The sequence below is a fragment of the Sciurus carolinensis genome, chromosome 1 (genome assembly GCF_902686445.1).
Source record: "Sciurus carolinensis chromosome 1, mSciCar1.2, whole genome shotgun sequence".
NCBI classification, from domain to species: Eukaryota; Metazoa; Chordata; class Mammalia; order Rodentia; family Sciuridae; genus Sciurus; species Sciurus carolinensis.
The window spans coordinates 157,286,692-157,312,040 of NC_062213.1; the positions used below are offsets into that span (position 1 = coordinate 157,286,692).

A 25,349-nucleotide genomic window follows, 5' to 3' on the forward strand; every position below is an offset into this window, starting at 1 on the left:
GTTGCAACATTTTTCAGAACGGGCAAAAAGGGGAAGGAACTCAAATGTCCATCAACAGATGAATAGATAAACAAATGTGGTATGTCTATACCATGGAATATTATTCAGCCACAAAAAGGATGAAGTATGATACATTCTGTAATGTGGTTGAACCTCCAAAACATATGCTAAGTGACAGAAGCCAGCCACAACAACAAATACAATATGATTCTATTTATATGAAAGAATTAGAATAGACAAATTTAGAGAGACAGAATGTAAGTTAGAATTAACCGCAGGCTGAAGCAGTTTCTTTTTGAAATGGTGAATACATTTTAAAATAAGATAGCAGCAAGGGTTGCATAACTCTCTTCTAAAAACACTGATTGTACACTTCGAAAGGGTAAATTTTATGGTAAAACTGAATCTTAGTAAAACAGGTATTTTTAAAAGAAAGGAAGAGTGAAAAGAGAGATAAGGAAGGTATATGTTCTGGGACCATATTAAAAAAAAGAACCACACTAAATAAATTTAACAAGAGCAAGGAGAACATGTGGGACTCTATGCATCTTGAGACTCTGTACTCCAAGCTGGCAGAACCTCAAACTGCCAGTCGTGGGACTCAGCTCTTCCTGCCCCAGGGAACACTTTTCTATGCCTTGTGCCTTCTGTCCTGGGAACAAAAGGTGATTGTGATGGATAGTGTGAAGATTTTTATATTGTTTCACTGCCAGAGCGGGACCTGGACACTGCTTCCAGTACAGGAAGGACTGCAGTGGCAGAAACACTTCAATAAGACCAGAGATAAATCAATCAACCTGTCAAATTCTTCCTCCCAGTTCCACTGCAATCGATTTTTGCATGATAAACTCATTTGCAATATTACCCAGCATCTATCCTCTTGTTTTGTTACATTCAAACTGTGCTTCTGAAAGTTCTTATGAATTAGCATAGTAAACTCAGCAAGAGTTTCACATGGGTGAGAACATTTCACAGTAAGAGTCATAGGTTGAATCCTGTCACCCTAAATTAGTATGTGGATGTTCAAACCCCCAGTACCTCAGAGTGTGACCTTACCTGGAAATGGGATCTTTGTGGAGGTAATCGGGTTAATATGAGGTCTACAGGGTGGATCCTAACACCTACCACAGGTATTTTATTTTTAAAGGGGGATATTTTGAGACACACACAAGGGAGAATAACATGTGAACCTCAAAGCTGAGAATAAAGTGAAGGACACACAAGCCAGTAAAAGCCCAAAAGTGCTGGCAAACCAAGAATAGAGGAGCAAGCCTCCCTGTGCCCTCAGCAGAACCCACCCTGCCAGCACGGTGATCTTGGATTTCTAACCTCAGTTTCCATTGGCTTAGCCACACGCTTTATGACACCTTGCTACAGTAGCCCTAGAAAACCAGCGATTAAACAGTTCTAATTATAGTGATGTGCCCCATCATGATGTTTTGGTCCGTGACAGTCTTGTTTATGACAGTAGTCCCCCAGGATTATGATGGGGCTCAAAACCTCCTATTGCTTAGTGTGTCTCTGCACAACCTATTATTCGCGTGTTTGTGGGGATGCTGGTGTGCACACACCGACTGTGCTGACTGCCGTATAAAAGCATAGCACATAAAGTGGTGTGTGGCACGTCATGAGGATAAACATCGGTGTTGCTGGTTTAGGTATTTATTAAATTATTCATTGTCATTTTAGACTGTACTCCTCCTTCTTATAAAAAAGGTTTATTGTAAGCACGCTGTTACCTTGGCAGCAGTCTCATGATGTCTTACTTGTGTGTCCCGATTGTATCAAGAGGCCACATTGGGGCTGTGGCAGTGGCTCAGTGGTAGAGCGCTCGCCTAGCATGTGTGAGGCCTTGGGTTCCATCCTCAGCACCATATATAAATAAATAAATAAAATAAAGGCATTCTCTCCATCTATAACTGCAAAAAAAACTTTTTTAAAAAAGAGGCCACATCATGTGAGTAACCTGTACCCCAGAGATTTATGTAAATACGTGCTCTGAAAGTTTGCCCCATGATGAGATTGCCTAATGTCGCATTTCTCAGAATGTATCCCCTCTGATAAATGACACATGACTATCCTCTTAAATTCTTAAACAGCATGGTAACATGTTAAGATGACAAGGATTTATATGATGAAATTATAATCTTCTGTTATACTCTGTAATAATGATTATTCATCATATATGATCCCGTTTCTGTTTGAACATGGCATATAAAGTTCATAATTTATTTCCAAATTTAAGTATCACCTTAGGAATTTTTCTGGTACAATTGCTACTGACTGAGGGAAGTGAGGTTTCTCCCAATGAAATAGGTTTTTAAAAGTAAGAATTAAAATGACTCAAGAAAGTTTGTCTTATTTGGCATTGTTGTCAACAGAAGACACACTATCCTAAACATCTTGTATAAAACAACATAGGTAATACTTTTGCTGAAATGAAGGCAAAAATTTTTATGGAATGAATACATACTTATCAATAAATTATACATACTATTTTGGCCCATGAACAGAATACCCAGAGAGGTAAAGTAATGATTAGTCACTTTTGATAGCTGCTGGCTTCCAGTCATACTACATATTTTTAATTTGGTTGTTTTGAAGGTATATTTGTCAATGTGGGAGAATGGGACATATTCATTTAACAGTTTTACTAGCTTGATGTAACCTCTTAAATATTTAGACATGTGGTATGTGGGTTTCCACTAGTATTCATACCCCAGGTCCTAGAATGTTAGGGGTGGGCCAGGATCTCCCAATGACAGCAGAAATAACGCCTGAAGCTATGAACAGACACCAGACTAAAATCTGAAACTCGCTCCTACTCTAAACTAACAGCATCCTGAGAGCTTCGTGAGAAAACCTGATGCAGTCCCTGCAAGGGCGTGACAAGAGCCTTCTTGGGCTATAATCCAAGAGCCCTTCGCTCCTACCAGGCTTCCTACACCTGATACATGTCACTGTCCTGATTTTCTTCATGCTAGATTGTGGCGTGGACATGCATTTTATTTTTCCTAGTAATTCTGTGATGCTTTCAAATAAATAGCGATTTATAATTGTACTTCACGTTTATCTTGGAAAAAGTAGTGTACAATTTAACAAAAGACCTGGGAGGGATCCTGGATGTTGTGATATCTTCCAAGGCTCTCATTTTGTTAACTTCTGCCCGTCCCCTTTTAGTCAGGCTTGGCTTCTAACTGGGGACTCTGAGGACAGCGATGGGAGCTAGCATTCTATTTGAGATTAGGGGTAGGCCAGGAAGTAGCAATGACAGCAGAAATAAAGTCTGAAGCTACGAACGACCACCAAACTAAATTCACAGGGTAAGGGGTGGTGGATGAGGCAGGCAAAAAAAAGCAGACACATCACGGGTTCCTAAGGGACAGAGACAAGGAGCATCAAAATGCCAACAAGGAATGCAATCAAGATGGAGACTGGCCTGCAAAAGGCCCCGTGGGATTTCCAACGTAGACTGCATGTTTGTGTTAAGTCCCTCCGAGCAAACGTGGTGCCACACACCGCATGCGGTTGCTGGATAGGGAGCAAGCAGCTGCAGCAGAGGTGCCGGATGGCAGCAGCAACTTTTGGTTGTCACCAGGCCTCTTGAAGGGACTTTCATACCCACTCTATGGGCATGGGTTCACAAAACCGTTAAACTAGGTATAAATTAAAAACCGTGAGAGACTTAGACGAGTTCATCAGAAAGATGTCATCGAAGAAAGAACAGACACTTCCAGAAATAAGGAAATGTGAATGTTTAACAAGCCACTTAGATTACAACAAATAACTGATGCAGATTCCGCAGGCAGAAAGTCAACAGCCCAGGGCTCACCAGGAGAGGCAGATTAGAGGACCACATTAATCAGCCTGCATGCAGATTATCAGCCACATTTGAAACACAGATTAATAGGAACAAATAAGGTATCAGGGTGGGAAGCATTTTTATAGCCAGTAACAGAAGTTTTAATCTTTGTTTAAATAAGACTTCAAAAGGGTTTCACATATAACCAGTGGTGAGATTATTAAACAAAACAAAACAAAACAAAAAAAAGCCTACCAAAAAGGTAAGGCAGAGTGACCAAAGTTCCAACCTGTTCTAAAATCAAGCAACACTTTCTACCTGGGCAAGCAGAATGTAATTAGCACTCGGCTGATTTTAAAGACTCTTTCACAGTTGCCTTTAACTGCTGTCGAAGTAGCAGAACAGTGTGGCTGAAGGCCAATGTTTATTTTTACCCATTACCTATTTTATTAATGGGATTGTGGGCCACTGGGCCTCAAGGCACACACCAATGTATTAAAATACCCCACACTGTAATTAAGTGGCACAGAGGGGATTAGGGCAAGCTAAGCGGCTCTTAAATTTGCCGTGGGTGCGGTCGAGGCCAGACATGTTGGTGTTCTCATGGTGGAACCAGGGAATCCTACTTCAGAAGAATACAAAATATGGAGGGTACTTTCTTGCAGAGCAAGGGTTTGAATAATTAGGGCTTTCTCCCCAAATAAAAATAAACATAAAGAAAAAATGTCCCAAAAGGATACTTTCAGAGTGGAAGATGAGAATCCCTTAAACCAGAATAAATAAATGCATCAACAATTGTATCCCTTAAAGAAGCGAAATCTTTGACTCCATTAAAAGGATCTCAGAATGAATCCAAATTCCATAAAATTCTTTATCCAAGCATGGGTCTTTCATCCCTATGTGAACTAGAACTTCTAGTTCTTTGAAGGGAATAAAAAAATAAAGCGATCACCTAATTGTTGCCCTGTTTAATAAAGTATCAGAAGGTTTACAGAATGTACAGCAGACCCTTTTAGCAGGGAGTAAAGGTTCCTAAGCCATTACTCTATCATTTTTTGTTTGATTTTTACCACATCCATTGTTGCCACTAAACGTTAGATTCATCTTAAAATAGAAATGTAATAAGACTTTTGCTTTGATCTTTCAGATTCAACATTACCATGCTTGAGATTGCTGCCAGTGCTGATCTCCTGTGAATCTTCATGTCAGAGGAAAAAGCAAAATGGAATGATATTTGCAAACACAAAGTGTTTTGGACCAAGCAGAGAACATCGTGGCCTTTGCCCTAGAAACTGATGGGGAAAATGCTTAGAAAGGAGATTCAAAGTACTTACGAGGATCCTGGACTTGCAGTGGGAGGGGGTCCTGAAGAAATGAAAGAAACACAAAAGAAAGAGTCAGTCGGGGTAATTGGAGGGTGACTGTGGGTGCAATCAAACCATTACAAATTAAAGTTCTCAAGCACCTCGAGGTGATATTTATTTTTCTGGGATTTATTGGTTTGTTCCAGCTCCCCTCTCCAACAACCTCTGTGAATAAAAGCGTACCCGTGAGAACATGTGTATATCCCACAATTCAGGGGCTGAAAAATGCTAAAATATGAGCCAACAGAGTGCATCCGCAGACCTGCAGGGAGCTTCTAATAGAAGGCTGAGTGGCCGCATGAGGATGTCAATTGCAAAAGTAAGAGGGGGCTTCCAGTCTACGCCCCCAGTGTCTCAGGACAGGGAGCATCCTCACTAGGAAGAGCTCTGTGGCATGGTGGTAAGGATCAGACAGAACTGGACCCCGTTCCTGCTCTGCTCTTCACGAGCCGGGCCATCCTAAACATCTTAATGAACTACAGGGCCATGAATTATTTATTTGTAAAATGGGTAGAGCTGTGCCAGCTTTAGGATTATACCACCTAGTACGTTCTCAGAGGGTGCTCATTTCCTCCTTCCTTACCCTCGTGAACTCTGGTTGTTCCAGCATGTTGGGTTGGGGGTCTGAGGCCATCCCCAGTAAGAGGTTACTTACCAAACTTGACGAACAAGACACCGGTGGTAGAAACCACCTTCTTGCCATTTGTTGCCACACACTGGAAGTAGCCTGTGTCTGTGGTGTCGAGGTTTCTAATCCGCAGCCGAGAGCCATAGTTGGTTGCCCGGAAGGAGATTCTCCGGGGCTCCTGGACCACAGGTGCATCATTTTTGAACCAGCGGATGGTGGGAGGTGGATTTCCAGAGACTTTGCAGTGCAGTTCTGCTGTTTGCCCCAGGGATGTGGTGATGTTATTCATTGGTTCATCCAGGGTCAGATAGGAATCTGTGGCACAAGGGGAAGGAAGTAAATGAGAGGGGTTGGAGAGAACCTCTAAGCAACCTGAATTGACTCCACTGTCACAGAATCACAGAGACAGAAGAGGGGGAATGTGGAGAAAGAGAGGACTGACTCAATAGCATGTACCAAGACCATGACTACTGACCATCATCCATAGGGTCTACTGCTTGAAGGGCAATTTGTTACTAATCAGAAAAAAAACTCCAAGTCCTCAAATAACTACAAGGTACCCATGGATAAGTGTACTTTTTAAGCTAAGACAAAATCAATTTTGGTGCTTCAGATTATAAAAATAATACATGCTCCTTGTTGCTAATTCCAACAATAGAAGAATAGAGGGGGGAAAAAAGCAAAGTTAACTAAAATGTTTCCACCCTGAATTTACACCTTTCTTAACCTCTAGCAAACATCCTTCCAGTTTGGCCACTTTTGATAAGAAAGAAATGATCAAAAACTAGAAAAAGTAGCAGTGACACATTTATATCTATATGACATAAGACTAAGAAGTGTGCTTGAAACCTTCCTGTTGATGACATAAGGTTTATGTCAGGTCAGGTGTTATGTCAGTTGTTAACATGTTACAGCATATAATTCTTTCCTGTATCTATCTGAATCTATCTTCAATTCAATATACAATTTTAATGGAGATACAACTATATTCCATGTAATGTACAAATTAACGGTTCCACAAGTGTTAAAAAATGTATATGCCCAAATAACCAATGATCCTGTTGTTTTTTTTTGGGGGGGTACTGGGGATTGAACCCAGGGATGCTTAATCTCTGAGCCATGTTCCCAGACCCTTTTTTTATATTTTTATTTAGATACAGGGTCTTGCTGAATTGCTAAGTGCCTCACTAAGTTGCTGAGGCTGGCTTTGAACTCACAATCCTCCCGCCTCAGCCTCCCGAGCTGCTGGGATTACAGGTGTGTACCACCATGCCTGGTTAATGCTCCTGTCTTGACAGAACATCCATGTCAGACAAAGTACCCTGAAATCTTTTGTAGTCAATACCTGCTCCCAAATACTCCCTCCTTTGCCTCCCCTAGGCAACTACTGTTCTGATTTCTATTAATTTTACCTATTTCAGAATCTCATATAAATGGAATTATGCTATAATTGCATTTGGCTTCTTTTGCGATTTTATTGTATCAAAAATTTTAATAATGGAATAAGTTTTATTGAAGATTATTCTTCTATGAATACTGTTATAAAAATCATACTAAATATTAGTTGTGGAACCCAGTGGTGAAGAAAATAAATTTGATATTAAGTTTACTGTTTTAAAAACTGCTCTATTATTCACATAGACAGTTTCCTTGGTTTGGCTCTTCCTGACCATGCATCCTTGGGTGGATCCTCTGTCATACTTTCCCATTGCTCCCTGTCTATCCCTAGTCCCAAACCTAGGATGCTTGCTAAGCAGTTCTTCACTGCTACATTACAGTAAGCAGCTGTAAGGCAGGCCAGAGAAGGTTCTAGTCCCCCACTGCACCCTTCAGGCATCACAGAGCCCAGCAGCAGCATCCAGCAACTCCCTGCAGGGATGGATATATTTTATGAGCTGCAGTGAATGGCAGCCTCTAATCACACATGGCTTACAGAGCTCATGAAATATGGTTAGAGGACCGAGGAACCAGATTTTTAAATATAAACAGCCACACGTGGCTAGTGGCTACTGTATTGGACAGCACAGGTGGAACACAGTAGATTTGTTGAATTTAATGGAAATTTATTGGAGAACAACACTTTCAATCTCCTTAACTGGGTTATTTAATTACTCAAATGCCTATAAAATGAGTTCATAAATGCTAAAAATAAATGATTCATTATTTGCTTTAATTTTCCACCAACGAATTGGGAAGGGTTGTTGCTAAAATCTGGAGCATGCACATGTGTGAATGGCACTTACCGTGTGCATGTGGTGGAAGAGAGACTAAGCATGACCATCATTCACTGTGTTACCATAATAACGGTTTTCATCTCACCTAAACCAGTGAATAATTATTTCTCATCACACAATCATGGTTCCATAAATGATTTTGCTAATGCCTTGCTTTCTTACATTTATATTCCACTCTCTAGCTGAGAGCATTTTCTATACAGAGACCATGATTCCATATATCACATATATGAATATGTATAATACATATATATGATATATACACATCATTTTTTATTTACTATACATATATTTTTCAATCCTAGAATGTATTTGCTCATGAATATAATCACACATGTTCCTTAGATGTTTGAGGTATGCCCAGAGGGTAGGGAGCTATTATTATAGCTTTAAACTCCATTTCATGCTTCAATAATGTATAACTACACAGCCTCTGTAGAGAGAAACTTAGACATGGCAATTGCATAATAACAATATAAGCATAGTTATTAATTCCCATTGGATGGATTCTGGAATTTAATTGGCTGGGTTTGAATCCCTGGTCTTCCCCCAGCCTATCTGTGTGAACTTGGGCAGGTTATTTAACCTCTCAGTACCTCAGTTTAGCCAACTGAAAAACAGGAATTATGGGGTTCCACCTGGCAAAACCGTTAGTGAAAGATTAAATCAGGTAATGCCCATGAAGCACTTAAAACCAGTGTTTGGTGAAACATAAGCACACAAAAATGTTAATTAGTGTTGCTACTATCATTTTTATAATAATAACCTCTATATAATTCTTTGCAGGTTACATAATGTTTCCACAGCCTCCATCTCCTGTTATCCTCTAACACCTAGGTCAGTAGGAAAGGCACATTAATTGACCAGGAGTCCCAGGTGCAGATGAGAAAATTCTGACTCAGAGATTAGCTGACTCGCCCTGTGGTCACACAGCAAACTGCCCAAAGCTTCTGTCATGAATGGTCTTCAATTCTCAGTTCAGCATTGCACCTACACCAAATCCAAGGGAGGCAGCAGCAGCCAAAACAGCAGCAATAACAGACCGTCTTGTAATGATGCCATACGTAGGGGGTTTATTTTAGTATTTACCCATTTGGTAACTCAACAAGGGACACTTGCTATGGCTGCTTTATGCGGAAGAAACCTGGGATTAGAGAGGGTAAGTGACTTGTCCAAGGCCTTCTGGACAAACTAAGGTCCAATTCACATCCTTTTGGTTCCACAATCTGGCTCTTTCTGTTTCATCGAACTGCTTTGGCACTTGAACCCAATCTAGGGCTGGGCACAGAGTTGGCATTGCTCCCTAACTCAGGGGGGGCCCCACAAAGCCACTTCCAGGCCTGGGTTCTTCCCCCAGCTCCAGGCAGGGCTGTCTGACCAGGGGTTCTGAGCTTCGGCCATGGTTCCAGCTGGTGTTTCAGTGCCCCTTGGTGGCCAGGAATCTTGCCTGACCTGCTCTGTACAACGTCCATATTACACCCATCTGAAAACAAAAAGAGGGGTGAGGGCAACTGGAAACCAGAGTTTCTGGAGAGAACAAAGGAAACATAAACAGATCTTTGTGTTTACTGAGTAACGGAGCCTTGCCACAAACGGAGATTTGGTCTTGCCTTCTCTCAGACAAAGGAGGAGACTGGCATTTGTTTGCCATCTGTAGCTGCTCACTTAGCACGCAGGACTAACAAATGGTCTGCTCCTCAGCTGGGCAAAGACCAGAAGCATCAGAACAGCATTTTGCCTAAACGACAGGAAGGCATTCTGTGCTGGGAATAAATAAAGTGAAAACGCATGTCCGCATCACTGCTCTTTCTTGTTGTTAACGAGCCCTTGGCCAGGGTCCATTCTCTTCCCACAACCAGCTGGAACCTCAGGGGCAGACTCGTGGGCCATGCTAGGGGCCCAACTCGGGTCTTATTCAAAGTTCGGTGTGACCATTGCAGACTCTGAACTAGCCGTCCCTTTCCGAGACCACCTGGGCTCAACCCACACACTGGACACTACCAGTTATGACCTTGGTAGACATGTGGGTCCTGCAGCCACGTAACTTCCTTGGGCTCTGCATTCATTATCTATTGCTGGGACCTTTGGGGTCTGCTCCTTCTGGGGCGATCCGTATTTCCAGATGAGCAGAACCATCAGATGACAGGCAACAGGCGCCTGCTGAACTTGAATACCAAACAATGCCATTTGGCCTCTACATTTGAACCTGGCTCTTCATACTCTTTTCTGGTGATTTGATACCTCTGACCTTGTGTGCTTGGACTCTGGTACCTTTCTGATCCCTTTTCCCTTCTTCCCTAGACTATGAATATTGACATGGCAGACTGGTGGGTAGGAGGTGGGGTATCATCTGGCTTGAGAGAAAAAAATCCCAGTTCCATTGACTCCATGTTAGCTGTGTGTCCCTGAATAGCATCTGTCTCCTGGTGGCAATACCAGTGGTAATGAAGATGACAATAATAACAATGATGATACGAACATAATAATGGCTAATGCTTAAATACTACTTATTATCAAGGCAGGTATTGTTATGAAAATTTTACAGATGAGACATTTAAAGCAGAGAGGGTAAGAAAGTTGTTCAAGATCACACAGACACTAAGAAGACATGAGAGTTCAAATTATTTTGGCTCCAGAGCTCATGCTCCAGAATAGAAATTCCAGATCCTTTTGGTCTCAGGTTCCCTATATACTGTGTAAAATATTGAGGGGCCCCAAAGAGAAAAATCTTAAATATGTTTAATAACTTCACTACTTAAAACAAATATTTTAATGAAAACAACTGAACATTCCATACACAAACAATAGGGAGAAGAGGGCATTATTTCATATAGTAGCAAATGTATTATTTACTTATAGAGCAGAGAGCACTGTATTCTCCTGGTTCAGCATTCAATCTGTGGAAATAAATTGTATTTGTTGAAGAAAATCTAATTTGCCACATTGGAAAAAGAGAGACGCATTTTAATAGCCTTTCAGATAATTTAGAATGTTGCTCTTTGATACTACACCAAAATTCGACAAGGGATAGTTTCTTAAGTTGTCATGTGAAATCTAAACCATATCGATGAAATTTTCATACTCCATTACATTAAAAAAGACTGATTTATGTTGTACTTTGAGTGGATATTCAACCCATGTATAGTTTTGTAACAGAATGTGTTGTCCTTTAAAAAACACAGGATCGCTGAGTTTATATATATATATATATATATATGTATATATATATATATGAATATATATATGATAAAAGATATATATGTCATATATTTATATTCCACATGTGAACATGTTTAATTATATAATATAGAAAAGTCACATACATCAATATCACCTCCGTCAAGATCAAGACAAGACTGGGAAGCTATCGAGTTCATGGCAATACCTAAAAGTTTTCCAAACTTCTAATTTTTGATTGAAAGGTCAAATTTTATTATTGGCAACTAAGGCTATCTCCTGTTTCCTCGGCGAGCAGGTTCGTTTGGTTAAATCTCAAGAATAACTAAACATAGTTTGTTAGTCATTCCTTCAAATAAAAAGAGGCTAGTTCAGCTCAGAACTCAAGTGCTTTGCTTTGAGATCATCATAGTACTAGTTCTTAGTGAGAGATCTTTATGCCAGCATTTCCCATTCCGCCATATGCAAGTTCTCAAGGTCGAGATTTAATAAAATCGATAATTTTTTGCCGTTTTGTCGGAAGACATTCTAAAGTGCAATTGGTTTTTTGCCATTTTTAACTGCAGGTGGGTGGCAATGGAGAAGATGACCACTGGTGTGGCACAGTTTGGTGAAACTGTCCTGATACGCGCTATGGCTCGAGCTGTTTTGCACACCGTTGCTTTGCACAGTCAGGATGTGTAAACTGCAGCTTAGAGGATGCAAAAACCTACTCCAGGGCTCACAGCTAAAGAGAGGCAAAGCCAGGATCTGGACTCCAAGTCCAGTGCTCTTCCCATCACAATCTAAGTTGCCCTTCCTCACCCTTCCACTTTCTAATCTGGTCCGAAATTCTAAGAACAAAACAGTTTAGCTTAAGCCTTGAGCACTGTAAGAGAAGAGAGGGGCAATTTCTAAACAAGCATTTTGGGGCTCTGTGACAGTCCCAAATGACTGTGTCCTATCTGGGCAAATGTTTGAGACTCCAAATTAAAAAATTGATATTTTTTTATAATGTAGGAAAACGAAATGTCAATATCCTCTTAGCGCCACCATTTCCCCCCATTGTCCACAAAAAGTTAGAAAGCCAACCCTTCTTCTTCTTCTTCTTCTCTTTTTTTTTGAAGATTGGGCACTGTCTGAACATCTCACATGCATTATCTTATTTTTTTAGTATTTTAAAAAACACTTTTAGTTATAGTTGGGCACTATACCTTATTTTATTTATTTTTATGTGGTGCTAAGGATCGAACCCAGTGCCGCACATGGGCGAGGCAAGGGCTCCACTGCTGAGCCACACCCCCAGCCCATACATACCTATCTTATTTAAACTTTGAAAACATACCTGTGAGATAAACCCTCATTTTAACTTTTAACCCTCATTTTAGTGATAAAAATGCTGAGACACAGAAAGGTTCAGTAATTGCCCAAAGTCACACATCAAGAAAGCAATAGAACCAGGACACAAATTCAGGCCTCTGGACACCAGAAACCATACAATTACCTGATGCCCCATTTCTCAATAAACACAGATTTAGTCCTTCACTGTGCTTTCCTCCACTGTAGCCAGGACTCCAAACTTTCTTGCCCTTTTTATGAGTCCACACAGCATGTGACAATACCCACCGGCACTGGAAACAAGTAAATCACCACTAGTTACTTATGACGTAACTGGAAGTCACCAGAATAAGTTTTTTAAATACAGCCCAGGCATCCTGTATCCTGAGACTTAATCAACCTAAAAAGTGAACTGCAAGAAAAAAGAAGTTAGTTTATGAGTTCTTCGGGAATTGAGACGCTATTTCCTCCTTTTTTTCCTTTCTGTATTCCTCCAGAGCTCCATGTGTTATTGTAAACTTCGTAGGCATTTAATAAACGCTGGTTGATTAAGTAAATGGAAGGCTCAAGTGAATTTCAGGCAAATTAGCTTTGGAGACACCCCATTTATTACAGACCTGCTTGACAAGATGTCACATCCACAGGTCCACAAATCCCTCCCAACATTTATTACTTAATTTTCAAAGTGCCCTTCCATCTCCCCTTGGGAGGGAGGCCGGCCATGAGTTCTATTCCCGTTTTGACAGGTGAAAGAAACCGAGATATAAAAAGTTGAACAGTGTGTTGCCACCACAACTCGGCCAGTCAGGTGAGGGGCAGGGTATAATCAGGCTTAGGGACTGGGCCTGGGTATGAAGAGGGGCACATGCCAAAATCCTAGCCTCTTACATGACCGCTCCCTCTTAGAGAGGGAGGAGGCTCCCAGCATGAAATAAAATGCTTAGCTAAACATAAAGGAAGGCTGCCAAACACAGTTAGGTCATCGCATTTGACTTGGGGAGAACATTTTGTTCACGCTATCAACCTGCGTTCACTTTCGGTACACTTCACCATAAATACTTCTGACTCACTATCTCGGGAAATATTTTTTATCTTAATAAACTCAATGCAAAGCATAATCTAAATCAGCTTGTGCATTCTTGAGTCAGAGCCACAAGCTGTGTTTAATAAAAATCAGCCGAAGTGGCAGGGGACTTCTGAATAACCACAGTTCATTATCCATTGAGGGGCGTCGGAGCCCTTGGGGCCCGCAGGTAAGAGAAAAAGAGGATAAACAAGCCACAGGGAGGGAGCCCAGGACAGCTGCACGACCCTGTTTTCAGGAACTCAGTTCCCTTAGGCCAACCACATTGGAGGTGCTATTTGTAAGAAGAGACTATTAGGCAGGGATGTAGCTCAGTTATGCAATGTCCTGGGTTCGGGTCCCCAGCACCACAGAAATAAATAAAAATAGGGTAACTAAAAACTATGGGCTCTGGAGCTGGCCAGCTTGGCTTCACATCCAAGCACTATCTTTTACTTGCTGTCACTTGATCTCTCTAAGTTTCAGTTGGCCCAACTGTAAAACGGAGCTAATAATTGTACTTATCCATGAGACATGCTATGGGAGTTAAATGAGATAATCTGTCTCTGGAACCTTAAAAGTGTTCCAATTTAAAGAAAGAAAATACTGACACGTGGGTTCCACTCCTTAGAGATTAAAATTTAAGCAATCCAGGCGCAAGCATTTAAAAACATGCTCCCCAAATCATTCTTCCGTGGAAGAATATTTGGCCACAGTGATAAAGCTACCATTTCCTGACTACCAACTCTTGTCCAAAGGCCTGTAACTAATTTATTCCTCAAAAACCCAGGAGAATTCTCCACTGCGAACCCTTCCATCCACAAGAAGGACCAGTGCAGAGGCTTTAAGCATGTTGCCTAAGGTCACATGACTGATATTGAAATCGCCTCTCCAACCCAGAGGTCAGCCTGAGCTTTCCAGAATCCAACTGTCCTCAGCTAGGCACAGAGGCAGCATGCTGGAGATAGATCCTTTCTTGCTGAGTAAAGCTGCTGTCGACCAGGGCTTTTGATGGTTAAAATTGAAAAGAAGTGCTGTGTCAGGCTGGGTCCTGGCCCACCACTCAGTTTTCTTGAGAACATAAATATGAATGCATCAAGCTGGGCTTGAGCTAATGACCGATGAATAATGGCAGGGGGTTTACTGAATGCCTATTGGACCAGACAACAAATGGCGAAGGAAGCAGCTCCTTTTTAGGGAGGGAACACACACATCAGAAAAGGTTCTGCAAATGTACACTTAGACCCAAACACCCTATAAATCTGGACTAATGGGGAAATAGAGCAGCCTTTGTGGGTCTTTCTTTAGGAAGCCCACTCAATACACAGAGCAACTCACAGGAGTTTAAGAAAACTTTGCTACCACAGGAGTTTGTTTTAACAAATAGGTATTTTTACAAGTAGACCAATTGTATGTAAATGGACTTTTAATAGCTCGGGGAAACTGCTTTTTCCTCTTAAGTCCTTAAGATCTATGCAGAGAAAGAATAGTTGGACTGCACACTTAGATTGCTTTGTGTCCCAGTTACAGTTGATCAAGGCACAAGGAGAAGGCATTTTTGAGTATCACTCACTGCATTTTATCCTCACCCTGTGTATTTTATGCAGAACCAGTGATGATGATGTGTACAGGTTTTTCTAGCCACATTTCAAGGAAGATAGCAAAGCTTACAGAATTTTTTATATAGTTGGTTTTGTCACTGTTGGGATAGGAGCACAATTCCATTCTCCTGCCCACTCCCAACCTGTCCCCTCCTCACTTGCTATTTTATACCCTATTGCCAGTAAGAACTCCCACGTTAACTAACCCAAGTCCATTCAGAGGACCTCCTGCTCACACCAGAAGGGGGGATCTTTACCTTAAATCCTTATTTTCTCTGTAGGAGCAGGTTACCTGATGGGATCATGGCAACCACCAACACAGTTTTCTACTGATTTTTTTTCTAGTTATAAGCTTTTGTAGATGTTATGAACTGGATATTTATGGTCCCCTAAAATCTGTATGTTGACATCTTACCCCCTAAGGTGATGGTTTTAGGAGGTATGGGCCTTGGAGGTGATGAGTTTTTAATAAATTCAAACAATGAGAGTTCATACTGAACTTTTAGTAAATCCTTTTTAAAATATCAATTCCAATTAAGATCTTTGAAATTTTATTTATCTTTTTATTCTTTATTTTTATTTTCTTTTTTTAATTTTTTCATTTTTCACAGACTGCATTTTGATTCATTGTACACAAATGGGATACATCATTTTGTTTCTATGGTGGTGCATGATGTAGATTCATACCACACCACTAGTGTTTTCATGAAAGAAATCCTTGGCCTCTCCAGCCACTCGAGGTCAGAGATGAAGATGGCTGCCGATGAACCAGGAAGGGACCTCCTAGAACTCTATAATATCTGCACCCTGGTTATGGGCTTCCAGCTTCAGAATTGTGACAAATAAATTTCTGTTGTTGATAAGCCACCCCATCTATGGTAGCTTTGTGGTTGACATTGTCAACTTCTTTTTCTTAAAATTCTCATTATTTGGGTTGGGGGGGTGTCATTTTGTTACTTCATGCTTACCATGTGTGCGTGTTTCATTTTCGTTTTTAAATGCTGGGAGTATTTGGGAGTGATGAGCAGAAACATACTTAACTATGAGGATGCTGGATTCCTTTTGATAAATAATCAAACCCTCCCAACTGAAATTCTGGACACAAGGTTTTGGGCTTGGACATTGGTCTGCGAGTCTTGGAGAAATAGTTTGTCATCTTGCCTTTGATCTTTGCAATCTCATCCACCCTAACTTTAAAATGGTAATTAAACAAATTAGAACCTAAATCTTCCTCTGTAGCTGAATGCTTAATGGAACGATATAGAAATTTTCGGGAATAAGAAATCTCTAGGTATTTGGGTACATCTACATTCTAAGAAGTCACTTGCCACTTTTCCCTTCAAAACCAAACCAAATAACAATAGCAAACCCATTAGCTCTAGGTCACTATAACCTAGCCAGGTGCAAACTTAAAAATAATCAAAAAGGAAAGTTTTGGCCTCCTAGGCTCAGACCCTGCATGCCACACCGCAAGTGGAAAACTGCACTCTCCTCCTTGAGAGCTGAGCTGAAAACCCCTGAAAAACGCTGGCAGCCCTCAGTGACAGCGGGACGGGAGGAGTGGGTCTGCATAATGAATTCCTAAATGCCTGGAGATCGTATCTGGAAGGCCAAGCCTGAAATACAGTTCTGGTTTGGGCTTTGGGCCAAGTCAAGCAGAACACATCATCAGTCACCTCTGTGACTTCCAAACTTTGAACGGGAGCCTCAGCGTCAGCGTGGCGCGTAGTGCTCACCGTGGAGGCCTGTCGCTGCTTTCTGCAGATGTCGCAGTTGTGCTTCAGCCCCTTATGGAGCCTGGAGCAAGGAGGAACCAGGCTGCATCCAAGGCCTTCAAAGACAGAGTCTAAGTGTATTCTTGCTACCTTGGCCTGACTCTAAGGCAGCCACTTGGCCCGTCATCATAAATTCTCGAATTGGATGGCTTTAAGTGGAGTCTGGGTGACTTTAAAAGTTTGTCATTCTGGCCAATGAATTTTTATTCCTAGAGAGACCACAGAGTTAAATATCTTGGTTTTCTAAAAGTCACATCTAGATTGAACAGGACCTGAGTCCCTCTGTCTCCATTCCACTGAGGCTGACATTCCGGTTTCAGGTTTTCCCAGAATGTAAACTTCAGGAACACGAAAGGGCACACAAACCATTCTTGCCTCCCTCCTTCTCCATCCATTAAGATTTGTGTTTCAAAATCTGAAAGCATCTGCTGACTGGTCCATACCCCAGATCCCTTGCGAGCAGCACAGCACGCTTGTGAAATGCTTGTCACCTGAATGTTCTCTAATGAATGAAGTGGTTTTGCCCTCAGATTTTGAACCCAATTCCTGAACAACCAGATGTTATCTGCTCTACTGCTTTTTGCAAGAAAACAAAAAAAGGATCTGGAAATGGAAAGTGAGCGGGGTGCAGTGGCACACAGCAGTGATCCCAACAACTCAGGAGGCTGAGACAGGAGGATCACCCATTTGAGGCCAGTCTCAGCAACTTAGTGAGATCCCGTTTCAAAATAAAATCTAAAAAGGACTGGGGATGTGGCTCAGTGGTAGTGCCCCTGCATTTAATCCCCAGAACCACAAACAAAACAACAATATTGAAAAACTGAAGTAAAGTACTATGTTTGTTGTAGCAAGAATCTAAAATCAGTTCAACCCAGAAGACTGAACCTCGGGTATCCAATTACACCTTGCTCGTTGTAGGTCCTGAAAGCTAGCACAGAACTGCAAAGAATGGATGTGGAAAATGATCCACAAATAGGTGAATACATGCAGCCAAGTTTCTGTGCTCAGTGGTCCCTCATCCTGGAAGTGGAGTCCAGCAGAAAAAGAAACCAGCATGAGAGAGTGGGATCTGAGCATGTTCAGAAATGGCAAAGAGGAAACAACCCATTTTCTAGGCAAGAGTTGTCAGAAGGATCTCCAACACTTGGCAATGGCTGAGATTCTTAAACAGGAGGTGACGAGATCTTGAAGAAAGGAGGAGACACTCCAGGATCAGATTGGAAAATACAAGTTAGAGTGACAGTAAGCCAAGTATGAGGTCAAGACATTGAGGAAAGGAGTTAGGAAGGAGAGAGGGGGAAGCCAAAATGGGTTGCTGGGGTCACTGTGTGGCGGTGGCACAGGGGCTAGGCAGTACCCTGCCTTTAATCAAGCGCAATGGGAAAGACCTGAGTGGAGTGGAGAGGGAGAGAAACCCCAGACTTCCTGTCCTCTTGCTGGAATGTGCAGGCATTTAGGGAAGGGCAGGAATACAGTAGAGAGGAGGAAAAAAGAAAAATAAGCAACTATTTCTTAAACACCTGTGCAGACACTGGGTGGGGGGGTACTTGTCCCATCTCCCTAGACCTCATAAAAGAGCGATGGAAAAGAAACCTATAAAAATAATCAGAACAGGGAAGAGGCAAGAAAGAGACTGTTTAATGCTGGGGGAGGGGCGGGTGAGCATGTCCAGCTGTAGAAATGAGGGTAGGCTTGGGCAAGGAGGGGTGCCTGAGCTGGACCTTGATGGAAGGCAGGGGTGATCAGGGCTGAGGCCAGGCAGGATGCCAGGGGGCAGGAGCTATGTGGGGCTGGGGAGAGGGGGCACAGAAACAGACGCCAGCTTTGGTGATGCTCCAAGGAGTCCCACACATATCTGCTAAGGACTCCACATGCACTGCCCATGGCCCTGTCAAGACATTACTGATATTTTAGACAGGGAAGTTTCCGCAGAATTGCCTATTATCTTGGTAACATCATAGCTCGAAATTTTTAATAAAGAGACTCCTGAAACCCATGGAAGTTTCTGGTTACTCCATCATTTACCTCTGCAGTTTGGCTCTGCTCTCAAGAGGTAGAGGAGGAGATGGCATGCTATGGGCAGGTGTCTAGAGTGGGTACAAGCAAGGGAATAAAGGGTACCTGTTTGCTTTGGGGAAGGTTATGGTAGTAATGGACACAAAGGTAGAACAGGCAGATTGGGCAAGACTGAGGCAAGAGCTTAATCAGTAACAAGGAGCGCTGCACCTCAGCTGGAGGGCAACGGGCAGCTACCCTACCAGGCTGAGAGGGGCAATGGTGCTCAGAGCTGGACTTCAGGAAGCATGAGCTGACCTGGACAGTGGGAGGAGAGTTGGTGAGGGACTTTAGATGGAGAGGCATTTGCTGGGATCCTGATTTTGTGTCCCTGTTTCTTCCTTACCAAGTAGGTCTCACCTCAAAAATCCAGAAAAAAGCAGGCACAGATTTCTGAAGGTGGAGTTCCATCAGATGTCACAAGGAAAGATTTCCCCTTTAGCTGAATATTTAGTTTCCCTCTTAATCTTTTACTGTTGAAAAACGCCCTGGTATACACTGACTTAAAATCATCTTCCTCTTCTGCATTATTTCCATGGGTTACACTTCTAGGAGTGTCTCTTGCTCTGTCTTGGCAGGTTCAAGGCATACTCACTGTCTCTTCCTGCAAAATGTCAAGGCAATTCCCAGCACCCAGAGTTGCATGATAAAATGTGACCCTGACCCTACCTGCTTACCCATACTAACTCCTAGGCCACTGAAATCTCAAGTTACTACACACTGTGAGTAATTGTGACTAAAAGTGGCAAACTACTTGGACATCATGTTTCACTGAAGCCCCAAACCAGCAACTGTCTGGAAAACATGGCTTTTGACTCACATAAAAACTCCTTGAGGACAGAGACAGTGCTTATTTCTTTTCATATGTCCTATAAGTGAAGAAGTGTAAAGTGGAGCTGTAGAAACAGGTCTGCAAGTATTTTTGACATTCCTTCCATCAAAAAAGTGGGGTCCATGTCTCCTTTCTTCACACCTGGTGATTGACTTGAGGAACAGAATGTTGCCAAAGTGACACTGTGTAAGTAACTTGGAAGATCAGGTTAGAAAAGGCTCAGGGTATTCATTTTGGGACCCTCCAACTACTAGTTACCCTGAGGCCACCATGAATAGAGTCCTGAGAGAATCAGATGCCTTGAGGGACCCACCTGTTCCAGCTGCCAGCACTTTGAGTCCTCTCAGCCCTGACTAGAATACTAGACAGTTTTGAAGATGTACCTCGTAAGATTCCACACTAGGAAGAGAAAGTAAGGACTCCACACAGTCCTTGCATTCAATGAGCTTCCAAGGAAAATATACTACAAAAACAGACCGTCACAGATATTATGAAAAGAGTTCCACAAGAGAGGCGTGGAGACTACACTGGAGTATGCTCTGGGAGATTACTGGAAGAACATGATCTGATGACGCATCAGCAACACCAGCAAAGTGTTCTTCAGATGTAAACTCCATGGAATGAAGTGTGAAGAAGCATAAGGAGCTTTGATTCTATTGCAATCTCAGTTTATTGAGGACAAAAAGTATGTAATCAAGTAACCGTCATATAGCAGGACCTTGCTCAGTTTATATTTACTGAATGGATGGATGGATGGATGGATGGATGGATGGGTGGATGGGTGGATGGATGGCAGGCAAGCACCATGAAGCCTGCCTAGAAAGAACACTGGCTGACCTGAGGACCAGCAGGCCAGGGATCAAGTCCTGGCTGTGTGACCTTGGGGAAATCATTTACTTTGTATTTATTGTCTTTGGTTTCCTCATCTGTCTAATGAGGGGACAGGACTAAGAGATCTCAGGTTTGTTCCCAATTCAAACCTTTGAGGGTATCAAAGAATGAATATGAACTTAGCTATTTATAATGAAGCAAATAGACACTGGCAAGATGGGACAACATGTCTCTGTTAAGACCCTCTGGTTGCATGTAACAGGAACTAATTTAAGGTGGTTGTAGAGGACAAGAGATGAAGTGCATGGGAATTTAACAGAGGATCCAGGTTTCTTGCAGAACTGGCAAAGAGTCTGGTCAGGCCTTAGGAGAAACAGGAACCAGAAACTGAAAAGTTGGTGGGAACCAGGTCAGAAATCTTCCACCTCCAATCTCTGATTCTATGAATCTGCTTAAATCTCTGATTGCAAAAAAGTTTCCTTGGTTTCTCAGTATGCACAATAAATGATCATTACATGGTCTTATGTTGATCTCACAGTCCTAAAAGCAACTCACCAGTACTAACTGGCTATCTCTGAGAGCCAAACCCAAATTTCCAGAAAAGAGAATCTGACTGACCCTCCCAGAATCAGGTATCTCTCCCTGGTCCAATCAACTCTCACCAGAGGGTCAGGGTTACATAATACAAAAATGGCTGCCGAAGGTCCAGAGTGAAGCGTCATGCGAGACTTACCAGCAGCAGGGGTTCTTATAGGTAGGCAGCCTCCCTGGAAGATATCAAATATAAAGTCTAATAAAACTTACTAGCAATTTTAGTATGGATTATTGATAGGATGAAAACTCTAACTCAAGCTTCCTTTTCATATGAAATTGAAATCTTTTCCAAAGCCACTTGAGAAACTGACAAATTTCAGGAAAACCAGCTATTTTTGAACCCGCCCGAGTCCTGTGCAAACATCACTATTTTCTCCCTTCCCTTCCTTTCCTTTCCCTTCTCTCTGTACTGATGGTAAACATAGGGCTGACACAGGCTAGGCCAGCACTGTACCATTGAGCTACTCACCCACCCCTTTAAAAAATTATTTTATTTGCAGACAGGTCTTGCTAAGTTGTCCAGACTGGCCTGAACTTGAGATTCTTCCTGTCCCAGTCCCTAATTGGGATTACAGGCATGTGCCACCAGTTTTGGCAGCATTGCTGGATCCAGTCCTTTAGGATGGCCGTTGAACAGGGACAAAACAGCCTCCTGAGACTCAAGGTTAGGGCTGCTAGTACATGCCAGTGCCTCCTTTCTCAGCACCATATCAAAATATACAGCCAAATGTCCCCACTGAACTCCCACACCGATTACTGAAAGCCACGGAGGAATCACGTGTCACTTTATAAGTCACTCTGTGGATGGCTCAGGAAGAGAAGCAGATCAAGCTATTAGGGAGATTCTATGGAAAGGGAGGTACCTCAAAATTAATGCTATCGATTCAAGGAAAAGCAATTATTTTTTGACATTTTGACAATTATTTTGGATCTGGTTCTTATTAGTCTCATTTTTGCTTTTTAAAAAGCTTATTTATTTACTTATTTTACAAAAAAAAAAAAAGTCAGGAAATTTGGAACAGAAACTTACAATAAAACACGTCCCCTGACCCTCTGATCTATCAATCTTTCAAATAGAAATACTTAAGAGAAGCTTAGAAGAAGGTATTTCTTGGTAGTTGCCCAATATTAGCCACCATATTGGTCATTTCATAGCAGTTGCTTTGGGGAAATGAAGTAAAACAGAGATATTAGAAGAAAACAAGAGGGGGAGGGGGAGGGAGGGGAGAGAGAGAGAGGGAGAGAGAGAGAGACTTCAAAACTCCTTTTCTCTATAAATGCTTTACAATCTTACAGATGCCAAACAGGACACCCTCTTTCATTTTTTCTCTCCAATCATTCCATTTTGCAAGCTACATTATTCACAAATGAGACAGTCAAGAAACACAAATTCTGAAATAAAAATGTGCACACCACCAGTGGAAAAGCAAACAAAAGCAGCTAATGTACTGTGGCTAAAAAAATTTTCAAACAAAGTGGCAGTAATTTACTACCCTTGCTCTTAGCTGGACCCCATGAACATAATCAGAACCCCCAGGACTGATGGGAGAGTATGATTTACAGTAAGTCTCAGGATAATAAAAGAAAATGAAAAAGCAAATTGCGCATGAACATGAAAGCTGTATTTCTTTCACTTTCAGCAACTGAATCAAATTTCCAGCCAGAATTTCAGGGTGAAACTTAGAAGTCCCTCAAGAAGCTAACCATGAGCCGAGCAGCATCCATGCTGAGACACTGCCTAGCTACCCAGATGACTTCATTACTAGTGAGATGATGGTGATCAGAAGGACTACAATAAGTGAAGAGGGAGGCAGACTTGGGTTCAAATCCTGGCTGTGTCACTTCTGATCAAATGTCCTCAGGCAAATTATTTTAGATCTCCAAGCTCTAGTAACACCCCTTGCCTTGCACTATCATATGAATTTACTGAGATAAAGTACACAAAACTCATAGGAGGGCTTAGCACACACTAATCTCTATAAATTGAATTATAAAGTTTAAATTAAAAAAACTGATACATATGACAAACAAGTTAGTATAGCTAGGGTACTTAGGAAACAGTACCTGGTACTCAGGAAAGTCTTAGATAAGCACTTGTCATGATTATCACCACACATTAAAGTCCAGGTTAATCAGAATGCTTAGACAATGGGGCAACAAAGTTAGTTTATTTTTGTGTTCAAAGCTTCCAAACCACTTTAGTGTTTGAAATTCTTGAAAATCCTTCTCAAATGTATTTGTCTACTTGCCAGTGTTCATAAGTATAAACTATTAACTATCAATTTAAAATTTTGTTTTAGGAATGCAAACCAGAAGCTCTGGATTCCAGGATCAACTTTACTGCCTATCAGATGGGAAGCTTTGGGCCTCAGTTTACTCATCTGTAAAATAGGGAGAAGGAGACCTGTCATGCTTTTCTCCCTGATCTATAACCATGCATGAGATTATCCTGAAAACAACAAAATACAAGGTAAATAAAAGATAATATAAAAATATTTCTATAATTCTTCTGGATATCATAGTTTGTTTTGGGGGAGGCATGGGTGGAGTGATATGGTGATTATAAATTATACCAAGAATGTTGTGCTTTTTTCCTTATTGTGGTAAAATGTAAATAACAAAATTTACCATTTTAACTCTTTTTCATTGTAGAGTTCTGTGGCATTAAAAACTTTCATGTTTTGTATAACCCAACACTACCATCTATCTCCAGAACTTTTTTCATATTCCCAAACTAAAACATCAGACCCATTAAACACGAATTCCCTGTTCGTCTGCCACTCCAGATCTTGGCATCCACCATGCAACTTTCTGTCTCTATGAATTTGGGCCACTCTAGGTATTTCATTTAAGTGGAATCACAGAGGACACTGCTTGGTAAATACATCCCTTTTCTATTTTCTTACCTTTTCCAGACTTATCTTTAAAAGTTGAGTGCATAAAGCAATGGCAGTTAATTGAGGATTCCATTTTGTGGGTTCCGTGTCCTTGAGTTTCACAATAACACTGGGAAGAAGAAAAAGGATGCTCTGTCCAATGGCCTCCTGGGAGCCCTGGTGGGGCTGATTTCTCTATCAGGTCTCCCTTACAGTTTGGAACACTCCTGAGAAGCTGTGATGTCACTGGGCTGTGCAGTGAGGACCAGGCAACGTGGTCTGTCCCACCTCTGCCACAAAAGTGTTGCTTGATATCATGTGATACTCTCTTTTCTGGATCATGTCTGTCAAACCTGTAGCAGACTGGGCTAAATGATCCCAAAGTAGTGCCAAGTTCATATGTAAGTGTTTTGATGGCTTTTCTATCTTGCAGAATAATAATAATAATAATAATAATAATAATAATAATAATAAAAGGAATCATCATTCTCTTCCCCAACCCTCTTCCAGGAAAAACACATTTGTGTAATGAAAATGGAAGAAAAGGAAGATAATTGTGAGATTTTTCCTGGGAAAAGAAACCAGGGACAAAAGAGATTAAAAAAATCATAGTTGGTTTGGATGTTCTTGGCAGTTGATCTGTTGTTGTCATCTCTGCTTTAACCAGGAATGTTATTTTACACACACACACACACACACACACACACACACACACGCAGAGGTAGTACTCAAATTCAAGGCTCTCCCTTCACAACAGGAAGTAGGAATGCCGAGTTAAGCCATTCCTACTGAGAAGATAGAGGTTCATGACCATTTTAAAGTTATCTCTGAAACTACACCAAAATGTACCTCAGCTCCAGATTTTAAGGCCCAATTCTCTTAAGTACAAAAAAGCTGCGTAGCCAAATATGAGATGCTACAGACCAAAAGGGTCATGTATTTGGATGGAAGAACTATTCTTCACATTCATAAACTTCCCAACTGGGATGCATTTGTATGAGTAGACACTTCTGGTCTGATAAGACCTGGCTCTGGGAAGAACAAGATGACCCAGATTCTTATGGGGGAGACACTTTCACACATGAATCACCCAAGAAAAATGGCAGCTGCTTCAGAAAGTTGGCTGCCTGCCCCAGAAGCTGATGCTGGGGGGCTCAGTCTGCCGGGACCCACCTTCAGCATGGAATGCACTCAGGATAG

The 25,349-nt window shown here is 41.6% G+C and overlaps 1 protein-coding gene across 2 annotated transcripts in view; it reads right to left on the reverse strand.

The window, feature by feature from the left end:
• Ror1 (receptor tyrosine kinase like orphan receptor 1) overlaps positions 1-25,349 on the reverse strand; it is a 378,032-nt gene that overhangs the window by 113,077 nt on the left and 239,606 nt on the right. For both annotated transcript variants that reach the window (XM_047518297.1, XM_047518315.1), the window contains exons 3-4: positions 5,822-6,109; positions 5,137-5,167 (exon numbers count right to left, since the gene is read on the reverse strand). In XM_047518297.1, coding sequence (XP_047374253.1) covers positions 5,137-5,167; positions 5,822-6,109 — 319 coding nt within the window. The remainder of the gene's footprint in view (positions 1-5,136; positions 5,168-5,821; positions 6,110-25,349) is intronic.